Source organism: Rhea americana, unplaced genomic scaffold, assembly GCF_003343005.1.
Source record: "Rhea americana isolate MKP2758 unplaced genomic scaffold, rheAme1 scaffold_283, whole genome shotgun sequence".
Classification (NCBI taxonomy): domain Eukaryota; kingdom Metazoa; phylum Chordata; class Aves; order Rheiformes; family Rheidae; genus Rhea; species Rhea americana.
The window spans coordinates 396,805-413,020 of record NW_028186405.1 but is presented as its reverse complement, the minus strand read 5'-3'; the positions used below and the strand labels follow the sequence as shown (position 1 = coordinate 413,020).

Below are 16,216 nucleotides of genomic sequence, written 5' to 3'. Positions count from 1 at the left end.
TTTAACTTCTCCTGAGTTAGGCTTAGCACAAATGGGAGATCTCTATTTCCTTTGTGGGTGGTCAATAGCATATACAAAACTATAYGCTAGTTATATGTTATATCTCTGGGACATAACTGCATTGTTCTGACCTCACTGGACATTCTTATGTTCTCTCTGGCATATCTGTTGGCAAATTTGACTTACTGACTCTTTGAGACTTTTTTTTTTTTTTTTGCATTCTAAATAATTTGGTAAAAGTCTACTTTAAAAAGGCATTCTTTCACACACCTGAGGAAATGATGCAAGATTATAAAACTAGTTCCTCCTTTTATTTCTTGGCATCATCAAATGCCAAGATGGTTGCACAAGATTTTTACAAAAATTCCTTTGGAACTGATTAGTCGATAGCTATCTCTCTACAATTTCTCAGATTGTCACTTGAATTCATCCCATCCTGATATAAGCAATCAGACRATCAAGGTACCCAAGTTAGAAGTAGAGTCTCCTCAATGGTCAATGGAGACAGGCAGCTAAGACCATTCCACACTGCGTGGGCCATATCACATTGCAGATACTGAACACTTTCTGTTGATGACAGAAGCCACCTAGGTCCTGTAGTATCAAAAATGACAAACTTCAGTTAAATGCTTAAACTAAGATGGGATGAACAAGAGCCCATATCCTGAATAGAAGTGGGTGAGATACTCTCAGGAAGACTTTCCCAGTGAAAACCAAAGGGAGATTCAAAAATACACTTTTATGAAGTTCAACTTGGTTCAGTCAAAATTCTTCACCTTAAAGCTTCTTCTTAAAGCAGAAAATTCATATTAAAAATATCCAGTTAAAAACCTCAACCTCTACAGAAACATTCAGATCTACTATTTGAAATAACCTCCTCCACTGTTTTAACTTTAAAAAACTGTATGTTTTGCCAAAATTAAATTTTTATTGACTGAAAATTWAAAAAAAAAAAATCATGTAGCAACCCTACTTCTGCAGTCTTTCCTCAGTCATTTTTTCTTCTTCCTGATTCATCTATATCATTCATAATACAATGGCTCTTCACAAAGTTCAGATGTTCACATAGCTGGCATATAAAAGGGAAGGAAAAAAGCCTAAAAGGGCACACAGGTGAGCAGCCGCCTGCATTTTCAGCCTGAAAAGCGACTGCATCCCTATCTGGAAATTCTCTTGTGGGGTCACTATAGCAACAGCCATTTCCCGTTATGTCTAACGAAGTAGCAACATGTCTGCAGCGTGCAGGGATTTGTAGCCCTTCAGCTTTCCACTAGTTCTGCTCCCTTCAGACATCTCCAAGCATAATGAGTTTGAGAAATACCATTTTAAATCCAAATTCACAGCCAGCTAATTATCTATACAAAACTAACTGTAACACCAGTTTCATCGAAGAAATGTGCTGCACTGGTGTAATACCAAGAAGCAATCATGAAGCTGTTCACATCTCCCCAGATTTCCACGTGACCAAATAAGCCGACTCCTGCACCAGCTCACATCTTCTAAGGATAGCTTTGGCTGAATTAAAGCACATTAAAATACAAGCGTAAGCCTCTTAAAAGATATAATATATGGACAGTTATTCCTGACAGCTCAAAAAAAAAATCCAAAAGGTTAGATGTCAAAAAGAACATCTGCACATCCTTGGAGCAGAAATTACAAGTGTGAGCATGCATATGCACTTGGAATAGTATCTCCAGTCCATATATTCATGCTACTCCATCAACACACTGTTGTGTCCCAGCTGACCACTCTTTCTATTTAGCTGTGCTGTGAGGTATGTGTTTTTTTAGGGCTAATGCCAACTATTTTATTCTCTTTTCCAATATCCTCACACNAAAAAAAAAAAAAAAAAAAAAAAAAAAAAAAAGATTTACATGAGAAATATGGACATATTTTCCTGTAGTTTAACATTTGGCATATAGGATATGGACTGTACCAGTGACAAGCTGCTAAAACAAGTTCATGAGATGTAGAGATAAAACTTACCAAAAGCATTCACTAGGGATTCCTGTTTAATAAYTGCAATGTCCCTGGACACTGCAATACACATACTCTACAGATTGCTGATAAATACAAGGGACTAGGTGGGAGGGAGGGAAAAAAGCCAAAATATTTTCATTTCAAATTTTACAAAGTTCTGTGCCTGAAGTGATGAGGTTTTGAGATCACCTGTACTATTCAGGCAGATCTAAGCCAAGCACATGTAAATCAGACCCTCCTCACAGCTACTTTGACATAAATGTGGAATAATATGCTGAATTCAGTGAGTTAATCAGAATCTGTGTAATCAAAAGATTCATCTATATTCTGTAAGGGTGTCTGTGCAGGAAGTCTTTCRTAACAGAGACCCAGTGCTCGGGACAGTGAATCTTCCGTGTCTGTAGCCCTGCAGTAGCAGAATTTACTACTATATTCCRAACACTGACCAAATTTTGACCTTCATTCCTCTGCAGAGTAGAGTCTCATATACGTTGCAATAATGACCTCTGCGCAGTGACATAGACATCACTAGATATTGTGCCTGGGACACAACAAAGGAAAAACTTGCAAAATTTTTTTTGGGGGGGAATAATCTTAATTAGGAAACAATAAGCTATTTTGATACTGTAGTCTGGTTACAGGTGAGCAATGATCTCAATAACCTTTCTTTTAGCTTTAGGCTTACGGGGGGGGGAAATTAAAAAAAAAAAGAAAAACGCTAGATCTATAATAAAATGTACACAGTCAGAAACTCCATTGCCAAGATGGAATTTTCAGACCTGACTTTGAATTTGCATTCAGATGGATGTCCTAATAACTAGGGCTGGTAGGAGCCATGAGTATGATTTCAAGAAACAATCTACTGCAACTTTTACTGATTATCTTGAGATCACATCAACCAGTATTTAAATCCAATTAAAATAATGACGCTTATGTGCACAAATACACTTATCAAATTTACCTACACAGCCATAAATGGAGGACAAGGTCACTAATTGCAACAATCTTTAATATAAAGTAAGAGAAATGTAACAACTACATTTGTTTAAATACCATGACATGTTCTAAGTAACAATGTACGCATTAATTCTGGATGTCTAACATACAGGATTTTACACTGCACAGAACCAACAGAAAGACAACACGCCAGCAATTCAGAGGAAGAAATCACACAAAGTAAAAACAAAGTTATTATGTGAGATTCATTTTCCCTTTTGGCCACTCATTTTCATTTATTTTACATTTACTAGTTGGAACCAGAAGAGGAAATTAAAACAATATAYGAAGATATATATAGTGTGCCTGTGGTTCCCCACCTTCCTCTTTAACTAGGATGAAATTTATTCTTTCTTTCTATATTTTTCAATTGGGATTATATAGTTTGCATTTTTAGATTTGTCTATTATCAGCTTTAAAATACAGTAAGAATTAGTACATAAAGTTAAATATTTTTGGTTCCTTGGGACTAATCACATCTGGAAGTATTTTTTGCACATCCAGCAAAAGCAATCCAAAGTTATAAAGATACCTTCAAATTAACTGTGCACTTTAAGCACATTAGTGGCTTAGTATGGCAGAGGTATAGCCAACTTGTTAAAAACCTTTTCTAATGCTTATCTATTTCAAGCTATGAAGACGCTGGAAAGGAGGCAGATGTAAGGCCCATAAACACTCAACAGAAAGCAGACACATGCATGTACAGAGCTGAGGCACTCTGAAGTATAACCTTTAGCTGCCCACCCACCGGCAGCAAGCAAAGCTAGGCCAACACTATTAATAACTCCAGGCGATGAAGCTTTGACATATGGCAAGAGCCACCTTCCTTCTTTCCCAGAGAGGCAGCAATTCTGAAATTCCCTCCACGGGAGGAAAATTATGTAAAATATGGAAATCTTCCTCTCCCTTTGCAGTGATTAACAAATTGAAATGGAGATGAAGTTATACATGGTAGATTAGTTTCTTTCGCTTTAAAAGAGGTATTTTGCCAGTAGCACTTTTCAAATCTTTAATCACTCTGGGCAACTAACAGCGAGCCTGGACTATGTATGGAAACCCTGTCTATCTATCTGAACCTTACCATAATGCATGTAACAGTTTCCTTTGGTAGGGTCCAGCTGAATAGCCTTCATGAAGTACTTCTCTGCCTCGCTCTTGCGTCCCTTCAAGAAAAAAAATAAAGTTAACAAAAAAATATTTTAACAGTATGTCACCATAGAGCCATCATGTGCAGTTCCGATTTCAAAATTCCAGGCACTAGGGGAAAACAATTACTATTATCACCGGACTTAGTCTAAGTAAATATGAATGTTTAAAGTGTCACAGTAGGTTTTGCGGTCAGCTACTTCAGCTGCAGATCTCCAGACTGAGGAAAAAAATGTATCCAACCCTGTCAATGTTCACAAACTAAGGAAGTGGCRGAAATCCACTGCAACAAATACTGTAAAGGGATTTGCGTGAACATGGAGCTACATGCTACCTTTCTGGACAGGCATCAGGTCAAACATCATACAGACCCAGGCAAAAATAGGGAGGGAAGGGAGACAGGCTCAGTCATCATCATTAACAAAAAGAGAAGGGAACGAGAAAAGCATATGTTAATTTGACAGAATAGCACTATATACATAGCTGACAGTAGTCACCAGAAACAAAGGAACACAAATAGAAAATATTTCCGATTTTAACACAGGAGGCAAGATTTCATCTGAAGTCAGAGCTCTGTCAACCATAAAATGTAACAGAAATAGAAAAGGTAATTTTTTAAGACAAYGACCAATGAATGCTATGACAAAATGTCAGTAAAAAACAGAAAAGGTGGTAAAAAGAGCAGGCATATCCTAAACCTGAAACCATCAGGCCACTAAAGTTGCACTATCAGGCACAAAGCATTAGAGCAGATCCATTAGTGGTCATTACTCTTTTCATGAAGAAAACAGTAATATTGGATTAGTTTAGGCTGAAACTCAAACACCAGTCAGCAGCAGCTATTCAGTAAGGTACCTGTGATCAGTTTATCCTTAACCCCAGGAAATTAGTTGCTGTGGTTTGTATTATAAGGTAGAGGGCCTCCAGAATAAAGAACAGTTAAGCTTAACTGCYGTGGAAGAAAGGCACTGCGGTCTGTGCTCGCAGGGTTGCCTTGAGTGCTATTTCACAGATACATGCACGCAGGCTTTCTCAAGTTATGTGGTCTAGAAATAGATATCTGAACATTGCATACGTCCTGCACTATCCCACAAGTTAACACAGGAATAATAACAAGGTCTGTTCATGATTATAGCTGCTCCAGATTCTCAGTATTCCCCTCAAGGGAATTGCCATAAAGACAATAAAATAAAAAGTTCTGCAGCACACCAAGAAGTTTATCAAGACCAGGTTTTATCAAAACCAAGATAGAAGGCAAATATCCAAGAGAGCATCCTGGTAGAGATACCAGCAGCCTTATCATTTACACTGACATAGTTTCACAAAATGAATGTTCATGGGAGGTAAGAATTTATTATTTAATACAAATTTCTTTGGTAAACCTATATGCCTTAAACTCACCATATTCACAAAGCACAAGGCTTTTGTCAACCAAATAGTGCAATGGTGATAACAGTATGYTATCTTATGTTGCACTACCTCACTTTTTTCTTTCCTCTTTTTTTTTTTTTTGATATACAGCGTACAACTATGGTTCAGAACAAGAAGTGAAGGAGAAAGAAAATAATCTCCAATTGTAAACATGGCATAAATTACTGTCAGTATAAAATAATTGTTCAAATAAAAATTGTTCAGAATTTTACACAGAAATATTTTGGGGAGGGGTAAGGGGTGCTGTTGGGATTTTTTTATTTTTATTTATTAATTTTTAATTTTAACTGAACTTTACACATTTAACTGCAAGCATTCCTAGTGTGGCAGTAGGTAACTTGACACATGCACGTCCAGCCTAGAGGCTCCAAAATGACAGATACCAACCATAGATATCACTAATGCTGACATAAGTAGCATTTACAGATTTTACATCGTTGCCCTTTTTTTTTTTTAACAGATTAATGTCATTAGTCTTAGCTGAYTGCACTCTGCCTCTGTATCTATTTCTGGAAAGTAAAAGGACAGTTCACTGAACGTGGTCACAAAACACATAGCTTCTGCCTGCAGAACTATGACCATAGGGCCACAAACTTTTGTCAGACATAATTAATTTTCATTTACTGSGATCACCAAAAACATACGACCGCTCTGTTCTTTTCGGCACTTTCCAAATGGCATCCTGCATCCAAGCCGAGGCCAGCCAGGAGACCTGGAGCACATAATGATGACAGGTGCCAGTACATATAGCATCAAAAGAGTGACGGGGCTATTAACAGGCCCAAACACTGCTTTATGAAAAAAAAAAAATGGGGAGGAGAAAAAAAAATCTTACACTGTATCACCCACGGCATAAAATGATCTGACTACAAATGATCAGCACAGAGCCATTTGTTCATGCTGGCCGTCATTTTAACATGCCCGCATCTGTCAAGAACGGGATGAAGGCACCGCGGAAGCTCGCCCCACGCTCGCCACAGCGTCTGCTTTGGTGTCATCCGCTTGCTGTTAAAATGTCAATACCTCAGCACAGATTTCATAAGCTTGATTTGTGTGTCAGATGATATAAAAATCCAGTCATTTGACAGAATTGGGCTATTCCACCATTAAACTTTAGCATTTATCAAACTTACGTCTAAGGCAATAACCTTTTTTCTGCTATCCAATGTATGCTTTTACTAACATAATAGAACATATACAGGGCATAGTTAGATTAAGATGGAAACCCCAGTCTCTCCCATTGTATGGGTTCACTGTTAAATAAAACAGAGGGAATAAAATTTTAGATTTTAAAGAAAATCCACAGTAATTATTTAAACAGCTGAAAAATAGTGACTTGGGGCAGGACGGCATTTTATGTGCACATTCACTGTTAGGTGCACTGACCCATACAAATGCAGGCATTGAGAGCCACTGGAAAGCTCCCAATTTCTAGCRGGAGGGTTTGCAGTTGTACATATACAACCACACGCTTTGGCAACATCACAAAGTAAAAAATATAGGATTACAACTGCACGCTAGCAGGATTATTTCAAGGATAAAAAGTTATTCATAAGATTTTAATGGAAGGACTTGATGGCTTTGAGGATTAATAATGGGATAAAAAAATACTTTTCACCTGTTGGTCACTGGTTCATATCCCGTCCTGGTCAGAAGCTAATGAAAAGGTGTTATTTGACAGCTACTAGTTTGCTCTGGGGAAATTAGTAGGTGGTCCTAGCCCAAGCCCTCATGGAGACACTTGATCCAAYTCCACACGAAGCACCATCGTTTATGGCATTTCTGTGCAGATGCTGAGGATACACCAGCACAAAACAAGGAATGGCCACCTCATGGCTGGGGAGAAGATGCTTYGTGAAGATAATTTACATTTTGGGAGATTGTGCTGATATCCTCCTTACTGGACCTGGAAAGTATATGTAAGTAAAATACGGCTCTTATGAGCTAGCACACCAGCTGTCCTGGCTTTCAGAAATACCTCGCTCACAACAGATCATGCAGACTTTAAATTGGTGTGCTAACCCCTGACTGAAAGGGGTTTGGGGTTTTCTTTTTCTTCTGTTTTCTTTTTTTTTTCTCCCCCACAGAGACCAGACAGTGGGCGTTGCTAATATGGTCAGATATATTGCTTAACTGGGCTTTCCTATAAGGCTTATGATTACCATGATGAAAGAGAGCTAGCTACGGGCAGCTGACATACTAGTAAAACACCTTKTATTTATCCTTAAAATATTAAAAAAATAAGGACAAACTACTTTTTTTTTCTACCCACTCCATTTTTTTCTGCCTCACTTTGCTGGCAGACTGTGCCAAATTTATGTTGAGGCAGCTGGTGTACTTCAGGCTACCGGAGACCCAAGACCCTAAGATGCTAATAAAATTAAAAAGGATTAATACAGCTGAGCAGCTCTGAATAACTCTCTTGTGCAGACTAAGATGACACAGTGGGCTAGCAGTAAGGTGGTTCAATAAATTAGGTGGTCTCTGCATTTTCACCCAGTTTCATATTTCATAAATATGCATCATGCTCGAATCTGTGCAAGGGTTTAATCAGTAAAGCAGAGACTTCGCTCTTCAGCAGTGATACAGCCTTCRAAAGTTTTTAGTTAGCTGGTCTTACTAAACTAAGCTAATAAGGGACCTTAAGAGTTATCAAGGAGTTATCAAGAGTTAACAAGGCCACTGACATACACCAGCTCTATGTCCCTCCTCTAAAAATTAATACTTAAGTGAAAAATACTTAAGTGACTTTAATACACTCAGGATGAAAATAATCCCTAGGAGGATCAATCAGATAGATACAATTTTTCTTTYAGTTCTATCACCTCTTTGTACCTTACGTGGTTCCCTTCCAGTTAAATATATCACTATATTCATCCTTCAGCCACAGGTAGATTTTTTTTCTGGCTCAAAATTCATCTACTAGCTTTATCAAGTTTCTATTGAAGTCAGTAGAACTTTTTATGAGCTAGAGTTGATTTTAGTAAGTAACTGGGTTTCAGAGTCAACATCTATGGGGATAATTAATGGCTTGATAACCAGAGGGCTGAGATTTAAGAATTTCCCATTGACTTCAATGGGAATCTGCTGGAGCTTAAGCATTTTTGAAYGTGACACCAATGCTTATATAGAGATTTAGGAATCTAAAACACAGCTCATAACTTCACTTGCTTAGGGCAAGATTCAGAACCTATCGAGGTGACATTTTCTCCAAGCAAAGCAGTACGTATCTGATTAAGCAATAATATATTAGACCTATTTGACATCCATTTTCTTGTTTTATGGATATCATATCACAAAAAGCATTCTTGTTTCATTAAAGCATTCAAAATGATATAGAAAATAAATAGCTTTTTTTTCTTGAAGATGGTTTGTTTCATATAYGTGTGTGTATGTATGCATGTTTACATATATTCTTTCTTTTTAGGAAACACTGATATATAAAAGGAGTTTACATCAGGTTACGTTACTGTTAACRCTCCAAAAAACTTGTGTACAGTCTTAGGTAAATTTTTAAAGAACAGATTTCATTGCACACCTTGTGATTTATTTACTGCCTAGAAATAYATTGAAATGTTCACCTTGGTCATTATGCTTTAGATTATTTTATATCAAGAATATGCAATGAAATGTTAAGTAAATTTCCATGTTAGGCACTTTCTTTTCCATTCAGACCTAAGCCACATTTTGTATTTTCTGATAAAGTAGTGTATTAATATCTACTCATATTTCACCAGCCAGTCAGCAGCATATAAATTCACTATCTCCACATACTGTTTTCACTAAGTCGTATCAACATCTTCTAAATTAAATTTGGCTTATATCATGCATTTTTCTATGATTACAGCCAAAATTACTATATGCAGAGCAATAACAGGTGATTGGGGACTACATTCAACCACGTAACAAAACAAAGGTAACTGTCGTTCATGAAAACAGCTAATCCTGTGTGTGTCAGTGGTGTTTTCTATAACAACCTTTAAATTTGTATTGAGTAAAGCAAGAAATTTAGGGCTCTCCCTTATTTTGTCTACAGGAAGTTAGAAACAAGATACAGAGGGTAAGATCCCTAAAGGAGTTTGGTTAGGGGTTACATACATAAATACCTTTAGAGAGCTGCTCCAGTGTCATTTACCAACTAGTTAGCTATCTATTTTATATTTAAATGAAAATATTCCATTTTATAATCAAGTCTGTTACTTTTGGCACGCAGCCAAAAAATATGGCCTAAGGGAACTGAGAAGCATATCTATAAATGCAATACTTATGGCACATGGCCAACAGCAAAAGAAATACAACTTCAGTACACGTCAGCTATTGAAATTTCTATAGTTCGGAAATGCCAATATTCAGCCTGGAGGTGTTAATGCATCAGATAACCAAATCTAAAACAAAAAAGGGCTTATGGTTCTTAATTCAATAAACATGAATTTTCACATGAAGGGGGACCCTCCTCTGCAAATAAATTGCTTGTAAATGGGAAATTAAAAAAACAACAGAAGAAAACTTTGACGGATTGCAAAGCTCAGAACTAGATCCAAACTTTGTGCTTGGATCAGTTTTATCCTTCAAGGGATTTAAAGTGACAAGAAAAACTATAATGTTCGTGTCAAACCCAGAAGATAAACTGGATACACAGCAGAAAATATCTGTAAAGTAACAGTGCTCGTTGCTTGGCTTTCTTTAATCTTTTATGGAGAATCTACCCAAGGATTCAATATCATGTATACTTTGCTATGATGGCAGTTTAACTGAAATACCCTATTTTCATTTAAAATTTCTTCCTTGAAAGAAACAGTATTAACAGCCTAGGGATTTAGCCTCACAAAATGAAATATCTAACAGCTTTGTTCACCTAGTTAAATGACCCATTCCAAAAATGTCTTTTAATAAAGATTTCTATACGTGTAGGCTTTCATTTATCATTTACCAAAAGAAGTACTATAAAAATACTTATCTTTTTTGTTTTAAAATAATTGAGTACTAGAAGAAGGGATAAACTACTCTAGAAACTAATCATACCTAACTTTAACATATAGTGTTTCAATTGCTGTGTCTTAAGATCAGTCATGCCTGTTCTGACATTACAACTGTGCTTCCTTGCTCCTGTTTTCTTTAAAAAAAAATGTGTAAATGTAGTGAAACAGAAAAGGAGTAGTGATCAAGCTACAGCAGTGAAACTAAACTATGACAGAGCTGTCCAACAGAAGTGCAGACTTCCTTTCTGTGCTAGAACAGACTAAGCAAATAGTTGCAGAAATAGTAAGTGTTGAATTAGTCGATTCATTCTTGCACCATGTTCCTCGTCTCCTTCCTCTGCTGTCCCCTTTTCTTTCTGTTTTTACTAGCTTCTACTTAGGTTTCTCTTTTTTTTTTATTTATATTTATTTCGGGATGACTTTCAAGGACTGCACAGATTACTAAATATCACAGGGAATTTCACACTGGCACTCTGAGTAATTTAACAACTAACTGAGAATGGCAGCACACCTTTCTGGCCGTCAGCTTGGCCGAAACATAAGCAACAAACAACTGCAGGCAAAAATACGGCCACCCACCGAGGACGGAGTATTTTGAAACTGAGAAAACGTATTTAACTTCAGTGTTGACACTTTAATGTCACAATCTTGTTTCTTTTATTTCAATCCAAAATAGTGCCTGTGTATCATGTCCGTGTTCTTCTCCCTCCCTTTGGGGAAAAATGTTTTAAAATAAAATATTTTAGATTTTAGGGAATCTTCTGGTGTGATTATGACCGAGTTTAATATGGTTAGAGCTGTAATACAGAAATTTTATAAGGTAAAATAAWTTTTTCTCACAGCACTTTGGGTAATTTTCCAAGACTGTAAAAATAGGAGATTAATAGCACTGTGTGGAGCCATGTAAAATGCAAGAAATCATTGTGTCATTTTTCCCAAAGAAATACATCAAAGCTTTTAGTTCCCAGATGCAACATGCTAACTGTTAAAACAGTAAGCTGCCCCTAACCGCATTAGCAAGAGCAGGCATTGTTACCAAATATGCGGGATGAAGTCCACTCACAACAAATAAAGCAAATCTTCAGTCCAGATTTATCTATAATGCAAATAAAGCTTCTCGAAGCAGAGGGCTATTACAGCAACCATCCACTGCCTGACAGCAGGGGCCACTGGAAGGGAGGGTTTACCAGTGCTCTCTCCAATAACAGACTGAAGGGGAAAAAATAAAAAAGCTTTACTTATGCATGATATTTTCTTAGCATTATAGCCAACCCTTTTTCTCCTATAAGGTCTATTTTTTATAATGGAAAATGAATTACAGCACATGCTTAYGGTCTCACCTGGCACTGTCATTTTTGACAGACTCATTTATATCTTAGAACTGGAAGTCTTGCAATTTTAAAGCCTTTTAGAAAAATTATGCTTTTCTTTGTGATACAGAAATAAATTACCTAAGTAAGGGATAAGGCCCAGGTGCTTTGACTCTAAACTCACGTGCTACCAGTAGACTGACTAGGTCAACTAACACATCACATTGACACATAAATTTCTCAAGTAATTTATGCAGCTTAACAAGTGAGAGATATAAGAAGAACCTGGAAATACATAATGATAAAGCACTTCAGTGCTAAAGAGCTACAGTTTGTTTCTGAAAGTAAATAAATAAAAGAACAACAGAAACTTAAACCCCAGACAACTGGCTGCTTTCCAATTATTCTACTAGCTGTGTTGCTAATCCTACCTTTTAACCAGTAAATTTTGCTGGTTTAATGTATTTTCTRGAAATTTGAAGAGTTATAATTTTCAGATATGAATATGTAATAWTATCCAATTTTGGGTTAGGTGACTATTAATGTTAGATAAGAAGACTGTAAATTCATTAGCCCCATTCCTTTGGAGCTCTTCAGTGTGTTTGTATTTTTTATGCATGTACACGCTCATGTACATCTGGCATTTCCTTTATCCCAGAAAAGCTAAYACGATTTGAGACAAATATTTCCATTAAAAAAAATATTTCAGTATATATAAGAATTTTTGACTCCAAAGTTTTTACTGCATACAAATTACAACTATACCACTTAATTTATTTCAACATTCAATGACAATTTAACAGCTGGTTTTGGTTTATTTTTTGTTTTGTGTCTACATAGTTTATATTGAAATGTAACTTACAGTTATTACAAGCTGGACAGCATATTTTGAGTTTTATGAATATACCTCTATAGCTATTCAGAAAGTAAACTTTACTGARAATGATTTTGATAAGAATGGCATCCTTAATATTTTAAATTATTATTGCAGGACATGAGTTTGTCATCAAAAGGCTTTGGGGATGGGAAGCTTGTTTTATTTGGATTTCTATGTCATTTTTTACTTTTTACTTTCATTAGGTTTCTTTGATTTTGTGTCATTCCAAATTTCTGGATACATACATGCAAATTTTGTATTACTTTGAAGAAGAAAATATTACTTCTGCAGGTTTGTCTAACGACCAGTCAGAGATTTGTSTCATACTGTTCTATGTTTTCAACTTTCCCATACTTCTAAACTTAAATTAAAAAATAAAACAAAACTGTCCTATTCTTGAATAAATACACTTTGAACTATGTATTAAAAATTTTGTAAAAGTAAATAAAACRCTTATTAATATCCCCAAAGACATTTAGAATGTTCATCTAGAGGAAAGAGAATGTGGTATAGAAATAAAAAAATACTGTGTTGTCCTTTAAAGACTTTCTGGAATACATGTAAGTTTATGAATGAAATCATTTACAAATTTTATATGCTTATACTGGGCACACACAAATCCAAAAGAATTAGCACAAGSAAAATTTAAGAGAGTAGATCAGACTTTTGCTTTCTATGGCTGATTTCATCTTATAAAATGCAAGACAAAAATATAAATTGCCCTTCGGAACAGTAGTGACATTAGCTATATGCAAATCAGTAGCTGGCAAAGATCAGCCTCAGAYGGTGACATGAATTAGGATCTGTCACTTACAGCATGATTATAATCATTTTAAGTTTATCACTCTGGATGAACTGTGATTTACCTTTTTACAGCTGTAAAAATGATGCTGTTCATGATCTCACAAAAGGTAGCACATTCAAGTAGTAGCTGATCYTGCTTTAAAATCTCTTTTGAGCAAGATAGAATAATAGGTTGTAATATTAAATACATGTCTGTACCAGGACTTTGATTCCTAACAGTGCATTTTAGTACACTAGAACTGGCTTCACCATGAAAATAAGAACAATTCATGTTGGAAGAGACATGTGTCACCCTGTCCAATCTCCTGCTCAAAGCAGGGTCCACGCTGACTTCAGACCAGATTGCTCATGCAAGTTATTGCTCAACTTAGAAGTAAAAAAAAAAATCTATTCTTCATTGCTAAGCTAATAAATTCATCTAGTACACAGTGCCCTTATTTTAAACTATGCTGTAGAACTCATTAGTAAAGAGAAGGGGGGCAGAAAAAAAGACAGGCACAAGTCATTTTGAATTTAGAAAATATGTTTTTCATATGCASTGTTGCTAGTTTGTGGCTGATTGATAAAACCAGGGCCGTGCAACATGGACRAAAGAATGACTCTCAATCTGGAACGCTCATTTGTTTATATGCCCAMGGCATATGAAACTGCAGAGAGCTTTTGCTGAAACTTGGGAATTTACAGCCTGCTGCAACAACAAACAATTTTGCAAATCTCAATATACTGGGCATAGATTGCCATTCCAGTCGCTCACAGGAAAGGGAAGAAAGCAGCAGGTACAAGAAGCTGGTCCGGCTACCCAGACTGGCACTGAGGGAATAAATGACTCACGTCATGCTGCTCCTAGTAGATGTTAATACTGGCAACAGACTTCAGGAGGCTGAAAGGTTGGGGTTAAAATTAAGCCACTCCATTGCAGTTTAAGTCAGGAAGTAAAACATTACTGAATTTGCGAACTTTATAGGTTTGATTTTACTRCTAGGGTTTTATATAGTACAATTGCCTTTGGCTGGAACTTAGGAGCTTGCCTGAAACCTTCCTCCTCCACTCACCCCCCAATTTCACAGATAGAGAAATTTTTTCTATCTACTTTAGCACCTATTTCCATCCTTCACTTTTACAGAAAAGAGATACAATAAGAAGACACAGAGAAATGTTATCAATAGCTTTGTGTTAGCATTTAGTATTCAAAAAAAAGGATTTAAAGAAGTCAGAATTTTGGTTCCAAAAAAAAAAGATAGATGAGAGGAAACACGCCTCCACAGTGCACAGTGTCTCTCCCCTTACATCAGAAAATTAATTTTTCTCTGGCCTAAATACGTAGACTGTGAATAAATGACAGGGAGTCTAAGTAGCAAAGTTTAGTAGAAGAAGAAATTGCTGTGGTTCCTCAAGATTGGTACTAACTATAGCAAAGGGAGTAGCTTTAACTATACTGAGTCCCAAAGGAGTCTATGTAGGCTTCCAATAAGCGTTGTCAGCTATGGCAATCACATACATACTATGGGAACTAATGCTAGTACAGTCCAGTGTACTAGAAACTTTTCAAAATTCATTTCACATGAATAAGTGAGCAGATGGTAGGCTGTAAAACTGATTAAGGGTAGATCTCCAACATGGAGACAAAAATTTCRTATTCCACTGCCAAATCTCCTCATCATCCAACTTTTTGTTGAATGTCTTTTCAGACTTTGTAGCTGAAAGAATGAGATACCCAAATTCAATCAAGACAAATGAACACTTTTTCTCATGAACAAAATATCCTGCTGAAAAAGTTTCYTCCGACTTTCACTCCACCATCTTACACCATCTTACAAGCTTTTGCTTGTTACATTTATGAAATCCTGTGTCACTACAGGAAGGAAGGACATCGGCACTGCCTTTTTGGCTTAGGCTGCTCTTAAGGGAATGGATATCAACCTGTCTATACATGTTGCCCTGAACATGTGAAGAAGTGAGAGTGATAAAAGAAAAAGTGTCAAGAGATGGTAATAAATAACCTTGATGAGAACAGATTCAAATTATAGCAAAGAGTGGGTGTTGATAAGCGAGCATGCATTGAAAAGGAAGAGTATTTTATAGGTCTATCATGGTGAGGCATTCAGTGTTCAAAGTTGTATACAGCTCTTGTCATTTTTGCTAATGAGACACATTCTTTCACAAACATAGTTCAGATCCTCAAGGCACAAACCACCTCACATGTATCTTGCGTTTATATCCCTGGAAAAATGTAAACAATTCAATTCTGCTCGAAGGATTTGTGTACATTTTTCATTACTTTCTTCCCAAAGTATGCCACTAACATATAATCCTATTGCTGTTTGCAAGGAATTAGACATTTGGGGGGTTTCTTTGTTTGTTTTCTAAAGAAAACTGCGAGACTTCACAGAGAAACTGCAAGAGTTTCCCTAGCAGATCTTACATTTCATATACTCAGCAATCCAAAAAATRTATTAAAAAATGCCACAAGAAAGTCAAGAATAGGGAGAAAAAAAAAGAGAGAGAGAGATTTGGATTTAAACTGAGACACCTCTTCTTTCCCTCACTACACTCCTAGTGAATTAGAACTTTTGTGTCTCAAAGAACTTCTAAAAAGAAACCCATAATACTAACTTCCTAATATTATTCTTAGGTGCAAAACACAAAGATATCTACTAGAAAAGCAAGGCCATTTAGGAAATATAAACTACTTA

At 36.3% G+C, this 16,216-nt stretch overlaps 1 protein-coding gene across 1 annotated transcript in view; it reads right to left on the bottom strand.

Annotated features, from left to right (window-relative positions):
* TMTC2 (transmembrane O-mannosyltransferase targeting cadherins 2) overlaps positions 1–16,216 on the bottom strand; it is a 149,777-nt gene that overhangs the window by 44,509 nt on the left and 89,052 nt on the right. The window contains exon 8 of the mRNA XM_085308817.1: positions 4,058–4,139. Within this exon, the coding sequence (XP_085164943.1) occupies positions 4,058–4,139 (82 nt within the window). The remainder of the gene's footprint in view (positions 1–4,057; positions 4,140–16,216) is intronic.